The sequence below is a fragment of the Anabrus simplex genome, chromosome 7 (assembly GCF_040414725.1).
Source record: "Anabrus simplex isolate iqAnaSimp1 chromosome 7, ASM4041472v1, whole genome shotgun sequence".
In the NCBI taxonomy this organism is placed as follows: Eukaryota; Metazoa; Arthropoda; class Insecta; order Orthoptera; family Tettigoniidae; genus Anabrus; species Anabrus simplex.
In genome coordinates, this window is record NC_090271.1 from 40,412,896 (window position 1) to 40,424,907 (window position 12,012).

Below are 12,012 nucleotides of genomic sequence, written 5' to 3' on the forward strand. Positions count from 1 at the left end.
CGTTATAATGACAAGTAGCATCATCTAGTGTGACATATGAGAACTAATAGCCATGGCATGGAAATTCTAACATGGTTACATTTGTGCCACATGATTTAGAAGGCGGAAATTAGACGGAATTGAGACGTAAAGACGACACCAGTCATTCGTATTAATCTCTACAAATGCAACATGGATCCCGATACAAAGAGAGCTCTAATAAAGAAAAGATCCGTTCTTAAAGCCGGTTTAACACGCATACAAAGCTTTGTGAGCTCAGAACTTGATACGGCAGACACAACTTTAATCGAAGTAAAACTGAATAGGCTACTTTCTCTTAAGGAAGATTTCAAATACATTCAAACTGAACTCGAGCTAAATGATGACGAAAGTATCGATTCACATATCGATTACCACCAGGAATTCGAAAATAAGAGCGATCTTCTGGAAGCTAAGCTTAGAAAGGCTATCATTTCCCAGACTTCACATTTAGCTCCCTACATTTGACGGTACATTAACAACTTGGGTTCACTTCAGGGACACCTTTCAGAACTTGATAGTTAATAACAATGATCTATCAAATGTTGAGAAGTTTCATTATATGTTATCCTCGCTTAAAGGTGAAGCCAAGGATGCTATTAGGAATATTGGCATTTCAGACTCCAATTTTACTGTAGCTTATGACCTTCTCGTGAGCAGGTATCACTCGCCAAAATTAATAGCTGCTGAATATATTAAACAGATCCTAGAATCACCGGGTAAAGTATGTTCAACCAAAACAGAGATACGCCAACTCGTAAACAAATTCCGAGGTAGCATTGATGCGCTGAACGCACTCGATACTAAGATAAGCATTCTAGATCTTCTCCTAAACGAGCTTTTACTATCGCGAGTGGATAAGAAATTGAGATTAGAATTCGAAAATAAACATTCTCACCTAGAAGCTGTAGAGTTTAAAGAACTTGTTAAGTTCTTGGAGAGACGTTGTCAGACATTGCAACTTTGTGCCTCTAACCCCTCTCCCAGTCTATCGCAAAACCATCAGACAAGTTCAAGGTCAAAAATCACAGCTCAACAGTCATACATTACAACGTCAAGACAATGTTGTATCTGTTCAGATGAACATCAGCTTTATAGGTGCCCAGACTTTCTTAAATTAGATTGTGATGAAAGGTTCAAAGTAGTAAAGGATAAAAATCTATGCAGCAATTGCCTGAGCTCATCTCACACTTGGAAGGCATGCACATCAAAAACATCATGTAGATTATGTAACAAATATCACCACACGTTGTTGCATCATGAGACTGACCATATATCATCTCCTGCAAATCAAAACAACAATTCACAACAATCATCTTATCATTCTCTGAGAAGCACATCCAAGAATCAGATACTTCTGAGTATGGCTTTAGTAAAGATCAAGGACGGTCAGGGAAGATTTCATTTAGTTCGTGCCATACTCGACAATGGTTCGCAGAGTAACTTTATGTCCGAACACATGGTGCAACAACTGAGACTGAAAAAGAAAAAGACCAGCGCCATAACACTGCAAGCTTTTGGTGAACTCACATCCCAAGCAAACACAGCAGTGAATATTGAGGTTCACTCAACAATCAACGATTATCACTTCAACATGGAATGTATTGTTCTTCCCAGAATAACTGGCAATATACCTGTCTCACATATCAATTGGAAGGACTGGAACATTCCACAAGACATCACTCTCGCTGATCCTGACTTTCACATCCCTCAGGCTACCAATTTACTGATTGGCGCACAGTTTTTCTTACAGCTCCTGCAACCCGGAAGAAAAAGCCAACAAGGGTACCCATGCCTACAGAACACACAGCTAGGATGGATTCTCAGCAGAGAATATTCACAACTCAATCGAGAAAGGGAAGAGAAGACACCAACCAAGTCGCTCTTTATCAGATCTGACCTCAACTTAGAAATACAAATTCAGAAGTTCTGGAGCCTCGAGGAAGTGAACCATGTTACACACTCACCTGAAGAGAAGGAATGTGAAGCCCATTTCAAGGACACCACAAGAAGAGATGAAACTGGGAGATTCATCGTAGAGCTACCCCTTAAGAGAGAGTTGCAACTTGGAAACTCAATGCAGACTGCCAGCCGACGTTTTCATCTATTAGAACGGAAACTACAAACTCAAGACGACCTTCGTAAAAATTACATCACCTTCATGAGAGAGTACCAGACCCTTGGACACATGACGGAACTTCAGTCAGAACCCGTTGAAGGAGAAAGATATTATATGCCTCATCATGTTGTTGTCAAGCATTCTAGCAGCACTACTAAAACAAGAGTCGTATTTGATGGATCAGCAAGGACTGACAACGGTACTGCCTTAAACGATATCTTAATGGTAGGACCTACAATTCAAGAGGATCTCTGCTCAACAGTTATGAGATTCCGCACTCACAATATTGCTTTCACCGCTGATATTGAAAAGATGTACCGCCAGATAATGGTTCATCCTAAACATCGACACTTACAGTGCATCCTATGGAGAGAACATCCTCAAGATAATCTAAAATCTTATGCTCTTAACACTGTCACATACGGCACGTCTGCAGCATCATTTCTGTCCACAAGATGTCTCCAGCAATTAGCACTCGAAGAAGCGTCCGATTTCCCGAGAGCGGCCGCGATCCTCAAACGTGACTTCTATGTTGATGACTGTCTTTCTGGAGCAGATACTTTAGAAGAAGCCCTGGAGCTGCGAATCGAGTTACAACAGCTTCTCGGTCGTGCAGGGTTTCCTTTGCGAAAATGGTGTTCCAATAGCCCTGAATTACTGAACTCCATCCCAGAAAGCTTACGAGAAACTAAGCACTCGTTAACTGACAACGTTAGTGACATGGTAAAGACATTAGGGTTGACTTCGCATCCATCCACGGACATGTTTCAAATAAACTGTAACGCAAATTTTCAAGAATTAATGGGTGATACGACGTTCACAAAGAGAATGGTGCTCTCAACGATATCCTCAATTTTCGACCCACTTGGATTTATAAGCCCTGTAATAATCAGCTTCAAGGTTTTCATGCAACGTCTCTGGCAGGAAAGGTCAGGATGGGATGACCCTTTACCAGTAAACTTACTTGATATTTGGTTGAAATTATATGATCAGATCCCCACGCTTAATAGCATCAAGGTCCCAAGGTGTGTTCTCGCTGAAGGGAAAACCAAGTCCATAGACATCCATGGTTTCTGCGATGCTTCACATCACGCTTATGGCGCCTGTATTTACGTGAGGTCTGTGAACAGCAAGGGTGACGTTCTTATCAGATTGTTATGCGCAAAATCGAGAGTCGCACCTTTAAAGCAAGTCTCAATTCCCCGACTAGAATTGTGTGGTGCCTTACTGCTCTCCCATCTCCTGAAGAAAACACTTGCCTCTCTACAACTGCCATTCACTAAAATACAGCTTTGGACTGACTCGACAATTGTACTAGCATGGTTAAATGCGTGCCCCACTAAATGGAAGACGTTCGTAGCAAATAGGGTTGCAGAAATTCAAGAAATTGCTCCCTCGAATCACTGGTCTCATGTTAAATCACAGGATAACCCAGCTGATCTTGTCTCGCAAGGCATTGAACCAACAGACATGAAGAACAACATGCTGTGGTGGCACGGTCCAGCCTGGCTGTGCTTAGAACCCTCAGCTTGGCCGAAACAAGAAACTATCTCCGACCCTAACAAGATACCAGACAAAAGAAAATTAACTTCACTTGTTATTGTGCAACATAACGACTCATTTCTAAACACATTCTCTTCGTTAAACCGACTACTCAGGACGATTAGCTATTGCCTCAGATTTGCTTCAAACTGCAGGAGAAACCCCGATGATCGCGACATGTCCCCGTTAAGGCCTCAAGAAATAAGTAATGCCCTCAATGTATGTATCAAGATTGTTCAAGCAATATCCTATCGTGAAGAAATTCGTTGCCTCGAGCAAGGAAAGAACATTCACTCAGCTAGCAAAATTAGGAATTTAAGCCCGACTCTGGACCAACATGGCTATCTTCGTGTTGGTGGAAGACTGTACAATGCATCATCCATCTCTTACGAAGCTAAACATCAACTTATATTACCTCCCAAGCATCACCTCACGAAACTTATTATTTTAAGTGAACATCAAAGATTACTGCACGCTGGGCCCCAACTCCTGATATCATCATTACGTGGGAGATATTGGATTCCAAGAATTCGACAAGTCGTTAAAGGGTGCATTCATTCATGCTTGCCATGCTACAAATTAAAATTGACAACAAATCAACAGAAAATGGGAAATCTTCCCAAAGAAAGAATCACCCCTGCAAGACCATTCCTGAACGTGGGGATAGACTATGCTGGTCCATTTTTTATAAGAATTGGAACACTGCGAAGCAAACGAACAGGCAAGGCCTACGTTGCCATCTTCACTTGCCTTGCCACAAGAGCTGTACATTTGGAAGTTGTCTCAGACCTTACAACGGATGCATTCATGGCCTCACTGCGACGTTTCACGTCACGCAGAGGATGTCCATCAAATATCTATAGCGACAATGGCACTAACTTCATCGGTGCTGCAAGGGAGCTGAAAGAACTGCAAGAATTTCTCCAAGATTCTGATCAAAACAGAAATATTGTCGAAGCTGCAACCACAAAGGGAATCGCCTGGCATTTCATCCCTCCATCAGCACCGCATTTTGGCGGAGTTTGGGAGTCCATGGTGAAATCTTTCAAGTACCATCTGCGAAGAACTATGGGTAGCACGGTGCTTACCTTTGAAGAATTAACTACCCTTTCTTCCCAAATAGAGGCCTGCCTGGATTCTCGTCCTCTAACAAGACTCAGCGATGATCCTACAGACTTATCTTGTTTAACCCCATCTCATTTCCTAATTGGGGAACAAATTACTGCACTTCCTGATCATGACCTTGTTCACTGTGCCATAAACAGACTTTCCAGATGGCAACATCTTCAAAAGATGACCCAGGACTTCTGGAAACAATGGCATAGGGAATATATTAACACTCTGCAGCAGCGTCACAAGTGGACTGAGAAACATCCTAATCTTCGAATTGGAGATCTTGTGTTCATCAAAGATGACAACCTACCACCTCTGCAATGGCGAATGGGCATAATAGAGTCTGTTCATCCTGGTGAAGACAACCTCGTACGGGTCGCCACTGTGAGAACAAACTCTGGTATCATAAAACGACCCATCAAGAAGTTGTGTGTTTTGCCTGAGAATGAGAAAGAATACTAAAAGTTTCGAGTTACACAGTGATGTGATTTATACCTTTATGAACTCCCTGACTATCTGTGTTATGTGTTTATGCCTGAAGTGAATTATCTTTCCTCTTCCCTTCTTAAAAGGCCAGTGCCTTTTGGTGGCCGGTATGTTTGGGAAATTTTTACCTTTTCTTGTAAATATTTGTGTTGGTACATATATCGAACAGTTGAATGTTAATAAATATGGTGTTCGAAGATACATTCCCAACATAGTTTAAAATTTAAAAATAATAATCAAGGACTAGTATTTGTTGTAAATATTATTTAATGTTACCGTATTTCCTAGTGTGAATGTGGTATGTGTGATTTGCATTTATTTTGGGAACTGTGATATTTTTCTTGACGACATTCTGACTTGATCTCTTGTCTACTACGTGTGTTCTGATCAATTTTTCGTGATTTTGCGTTGATCATATTTTACGGAGATGTGAATCTTTAGTGAATATCATTTCAAAATAAGATAGAATAGGGTCTGATGTACTAGAAAAAAAATGAATAAGCAAGGGTCATGCCCGTGGATGGGACTCACGAAGTCATTTATTGTAAACCCTACATTGTTAAAAAATTTTCAATGAAGGTGATATTGATGAAATATTATTTAATGTTACCATGTATCCTAGTGTGAATGTGGTATGTGTGATTTGCCATTATTTTGGGAATTCTGATATTTTTCTTGACGACATTCTGACTTGATCTCTTGTCTACTGCGTGTGTTCTGATCAATTTTTCATACCCTTAAATTACACAATTTATGTAATTATTAAGGAGAATTTTAAGATGATAATTATAGAAATATTCCAGTTAATGAATTTAGAATTTGAGGAAAATAATGTGAAGAAAATTTCGACAGGAGAAATTTATTTTAGGTATTTCTCATTAATTAGAGGAAGAGTTAATTCAATCATTAACGATTATTGAGTCAAAGAAATTTTAATTTCAAAATAATCTGATTTTAGTAGAGAAGGTCTTCTCACAAATAGAGTTTATTATTATTTATTTCATTCAACGTAGGCTAATAATTATATGTATAATTACAGATATTTAAATCAGCTGAATTTTGGGGGAATAAATTCCATATTATCGAGACAGACCGGCAGAGAAGATGTTTTTTTTAATTTAAAAAACCACAAGATTTTGTTCAAATTTGAGTTTTGTGAAGAGTGCTAGTTTTAATAAATGTTTAAAACCTTATTTAGTGTTTATTTTTATTGTTGCTAGTCCTTAAGCTATCCCTGCCCTTAAAATTTTTTTGCATAGCCAGAAAACAAACAGTCTGCGACTGAGACTCTCGTTCTCCGGCTGAGTAGCCAGCTAAGAAGGGGGCAGGTTTAGAATGGCAGCCACCATGCTTGGGCCCGATATATATTGGCTGTGCCAATACAAGGACTCGATCTTGTAGTCCAGGGTTTGGACAAAAACAAGATGCGGCGGCAATTTTAAATTTTTCAGGTTATTTTATGACATTTATTTGCCCAAAATTTTGTGGCGAACTGCACTCATATTAAAGTTTAGGAAGGGCCGTGTTGTAATGTTATAGACAAAATCTTGTTTCAACACCTTTTAAAATCAATAAACTGTCCTCATCTAAAAGAGTCTGTTCTTCAGTAAAACAGCTGCAACCCTGAATACCACAATGGTGGACCAGGCGCATGAGCAGTAAGATATGATCAGCAGTTTGGAAGGAAGAAGTCTGCAGCAGCATAGAAACTACTTGGTTGCTCTGGCATGTCATCTTATGAAGTTTCTATTCTTGCATGTAATGAACTTCATTTTTAACATCTGTATTGATGTAATACTCAAGTCAAAATTGAGAAGAGTCCATCCTTTTCAATACCAGAAAATTGTATTATTATCTTTTTAAAATAAATATACTTAACTAATCTAATCTAATCTAAATTAAAAGTACATATTTTGTCCCTTGTTGGGAGAATCTTCAGCATGTAGAAGATACAAAGGTATTAAAAAATACATGGCAATTAAAAAAATTAACATTCTAAAATCAAGTTAAAAATGAATGGAACACTATGTATTTATAGCACTATTGTTTTCTTCTTAATGTGCAGTTATTTGTATATTACATCTTGTGGTAAAATGAAATTAAATTAAATGGCTTATGGCTTTTAGTGCCGGGATGTCCGAGGACAGGTTCGGCTCGCCAGGTGCAGCTCTTTTTATCTGACTCCCGTAGGCGACCTGCGCATCGTGATGAGGATTAAATGATGATGAAGACAACACACACACCCCCAGTCCCCATGCCAGAGAAATTAACCAATTAAGGTTAAAATTACTGACCCAGCTGGGAATTGAACCCAGGACCCCAGTGACCAAAGGCCAGCACACTAACCATTTAGCCATGGAGCCAGACACATCTTGTGTGTGATAAAAGATTATATTATGGTGAAATTGAAAATTTAATCAGTTAAAATCTCTTCTTTGGAAGGTGACTAATTCGTGCTTGGTATTGTGAGGTAATAGTTGTTATTATCTTAGCAAGGGGAAATACCTCTCAATATTGTTTTGATTGCTGTATGAATGTAAAATTTGCCAGTTACCCTTGAAGATTTTGTTTCAAAATATTTGTTGAGGAATCTAGAAGAAGAAAAACAAATTAGTGTATTTTTTGTTGTAGGAAATATTGAGATTATTACAGTTACATAAAAGAATTATGAAAGAGTTTAGTAATCACTTCCCTGCTGGTCCCTTTAGAACAGTGATAACATCTTACATTCGGGTTGCCACCAACTGACTGGATGTGTCGGACAGCTGTTAAGGAGAAGATATTGTTGGGGTAGGAGGGGTAAGGTAGAGTGCTGGCCTCCAGTCCCTAGACTGCATATTCAAACCTGACAGTGGTAGTCACATTTTTGAAGGCTGCAAGAAAGTTAATTAAATGCTCCATGTCATATGATGATCTTGTGACACACTTGTCTTTTGTTTTTGTTTTAATAAGCTTTCATTCCATAGCCTGAAGGGGTACAGCAGGTATCCTACAGGGTAACGCTCTCATTCAGGCCAAGGAGATTTGTAGAGGCGATTTGAGCTGCAAAGAAGGTGAGAAGGCAGTGGTCATAGCCTTGGTGCATTAAACAGGGTAAACCATTCCAAGGACAGCGAACAGTGGGACCAGCTCCTCTATCTCCCAAATGTAGAGCTTCAAGGATGGCCAAAATTAGCCGCTGTTCAGCTGAAGCCTACTCTACTCGGTCCACACTTGGTGTTTAAATTAAAACTCAGACATAGATTGAACAAAAGATATCTGGCATCTGGTAGAGCAAAATGGAACACTGAAACTGACAAGCAGGCAGTGCAGATAGTGACAACTTCAAATGCCTGCACATACTAGCTGAGGCCATACAATTATTGTTACTTAAAAGTTGTTATAATATTAAAATGGCAACTAGTTCAAGATTCAGCAAGACAATCAGATCAGGCAACATAAAAGGGTCAACAAAAACAAGATACTTAGTCCTTTAAAAGAATGAAGCAATAATCTGAGTTTTCAATAGCTGGGGTTATACATTACCATAAACATGAGGGTCTCTTTAAATTCAATCTTATCAGTTTTGCACTGGTACTGGGGATAGTCCACCATGGCATTCACCAGGAGAGGAAAAGTTCTAACAGTCCCAGCAATTGTCTCGTGGTCTGGCTCGCTATCCATCTCAACATTTTTCTGAAGAAATTCACACTTATCTCTAAACATAAGAAATATATTGTTACTTTATTGTTACTCTGACATACAAGTTAGAATTCAGGTTACCCAACCAAAAAATATACTTACTTGCAATTAAGCAACAAATTTACAACATAATAATAATAATAATAATAATAATAATAATAATAATAATAATAATAATAATAATAATAATAATAATAATAATAATAATAATAATAATAATCCACCACCCTACAAATTCATAAAAGGCAAACGGTGATTACTTTTGTGGACTTCAAAAATACATGTGACTTTATATACAGACTGACACTTTTTTGTGTACTGGAAGAATTCAAAGTAGACAGGAAACACGAGAATTAATCACGCAAAACATTAACAGGCACCACTTCAAAGGTTAAATTCTTAGGGGAATTGTTTGAACTATTTGATGTTACAGGCATCAGACAAGGAGAAGGAATGCCCCCTCTACTATTTAATTGTGTATTGGAAAAAGGGATTAGGACTTAGGAAAAAGAAGTTACAGGAATAACCTTTGGCAGACTACATAAAAACAAAATTAATAATAATAATAATAATAATAATAATAATAATAATAATAATAATAATAATAATAATAATAATAATAATAATAATAATAATAATAATAATAATAATAATAATAATAATAATAATAATAATAATAATAATAATAATAATTTTTATTATTTTTATATTTTACATTTTATGGCCTACATTGGACCACTCTACTCAATTATACAAAGGATTTCTTGATTTCCTATCAGCCCAATATTTCTTCATTCTGAGAGATGCTGCCATCCTTTGTTCTGTTGAAAATACACTCCCTTGAAGTATCTTAATTTTTGTGTATTTTTTTTTTTCTGAGATCATCTATTGGTATTCGTAGTTCATTAATATCCTCCTTAATTTTTGTGATCCATTTAATAATTTTTCAGTTATTCTTCTGCTAATTCTGATGTCAGGTGATCTGATAAGATGTCCAAAGAATGATAAACATCTTTTTCTAATTGTGCTCAATAGTGGTTCAATTTCTTTATATACTGTTTTATTTGATGCTATTCCCCATTGTCCATTAACTTGATACTGTTTATTTATGCATGTTCTAACTATTCTTCTTTCTGCCTTAAATATTTTGTTTGTTTCAGCTGCATTAGTAGTTTTAAAAATTGTTTCACTAGCATAAGTTATTTCTGGCTGTGTAACTCTTTTATAATGTCTTAATTTTGCTGCTATCAATAAGCTGTTTTAATTGTATGTAGTCTTGGTAATATAATTTGCTTTGTTTAATTTATTTATTCTGTTATGCAAAGCAGATTTCTCATTAAGATTGTGAGTGATGTTTTCTCCTAAATACTTAAATTTATCAACAATTTTGATTCCTTGCCCAGCAATTGTTATTTTACTTACCACTGGGGGATGTGTAAACATGATCTCAGGTTTTCCAAAGGATATTGTAAGACCTACTTTTTGTGCTACTTGCTGTAGAGATTTAATTTGCTGTCAAGTTTCCTGAATATTGTTGGACAATACAGCAAGGTCAGCAGCAAATCCTAAACAGTTTAAACTTAAATTTTGTTTGTAGCTTCCAACTTTTATGTTCTTTGGCTTGACCTTGTAGAATTCTCTTATTATAAATTCTAATGAACAATTAAATAGTAATGGTGATAATGATGATACTAAAGCTGTTATTTATCATCCAAAAAGTGTAAGACAAAAAAAATATTGAATTTGTTTATATTATTTATTTTTGCAAAAGTTTTGCTATGTATAATATGTTTATGTTTAGGTAAATTTTAAAAAATGATGTATACAAAAGGAGCACCAGTTCATAGTAAATAGTTGCATACCAGTATATAGTTTATAGTACTGTTCTTAGCTGGAAAAAATGTACAACACTGTATACAACAATTGTATGCTACCACTTGTACATTTCACTCAGTCACTCGGGTGGGTCTTTCTTTTTACTCCACGATTGTCAGGCCTCCAGAAGTGCACTAGTTTATGATAACACCCCTGGTGAATACCACCATCCCCCTTGTGTGTGCTTCTACAATTGTAGGGGGCTAACCTTGGTTACCCTCTTCAATTGAAGATCCTCTTTGTGGTGAGGGGGACTAGTAGCTCCTTTCTTGCGATGCCGAATGGAGCCCTATTGGGTAACCGTTCGGCATACAAGGAGGAGGAAGCTAAAGCACCGCCCAACCCTAAGGTGTAACGCGACCCGTACCGATGGGGTGCATGGCACATGGGAGATGTGTCTTGAACGGAGCCTTCGAGATACTTGGCGCCCTCTCGAAGTAAGTAGCCTTACCCAGGTATGCGGGGCTCTGCCTGGGCGGACATATATTTCCCTAGCTACTCGTGGGACCTACATGAGTTCCGTAGCCACCCATAAACCGGAGAGCTCTTCTGGGGCCTCCGAGAGAAATACCAGCACAACAACAACCGAAGGGGACTCTTCGGAGATACCCTCGGACAGTTCGACTTCAACAGTTAGAGGGCTCACTCAAGAGGTGGGCAATCTGCAGGTGAAGAAGAAGAAGAAACAGCGCTCTGGTGCTGAAAAGAGGAGATACAAGAAGGCCTTAAAGGCCCGGGAGCAGGCCAAAGAAGGCCTAACTCCTGGGGCTGAGGGGACTTCTACTACCACAACAGCGACAACAGTGGAGGGATCCAATGGGCACAAGAGGCGGGACCCTGAAAAGGGCTCTGCTTCTAGGGCACAGAGGACCCCACCCACTAAGATGCCAGCGGGGAAACGACTTCTGTCGGGGGCAATCCCAGAAGAAGATCGGCAGACCCGCAAGAGACCCAAAGTGGAGTACGCCAGGAGAGCTAAAGCTGGGATCAGGATGTCCATAGTACCTGTGGGATATCCTGACCAGCAGCTATCCGAGAAACAAGTGGAAGCTGTGGAAGAGGCTATCACCAATCTGATAGACGAGCTTCCGGAGCAGGGGCCCATTAAGCCTCAGTTCCTGGACTGCTATCTGTCAAGGGGTGCGGCCGTCATCATAGCGGTGAACAATGAAACTGTA

General features: G+C 38.6%; 1 protein-coding gene across 1 annotated transcript in view; it reads right to left on the reverse strand.

The window, feature by feature from the left end:
• The window catches only part of LOC136877677 (hydrocephalus-inducing protein), an 83,519-nt gene extending 74,578 nt beyond the window's left edge, over nucleotides 1–8,941 (reverse strand). Inside the window, exon 1 of the mRNA XM_067151890.2 lies at nucleotides 8,804–8,941. Within this exon, the coding sequence (XP_067007991.2) occupies nucleotides 8,804–8,941 (138 nt within the window). The remainder of the gene's footprint in view (nucleotides 1–8,803) is intronic.
• Between the last annotated feature and the right edge of the window lie 3,071 nt (nucleotides 8,942–12,012).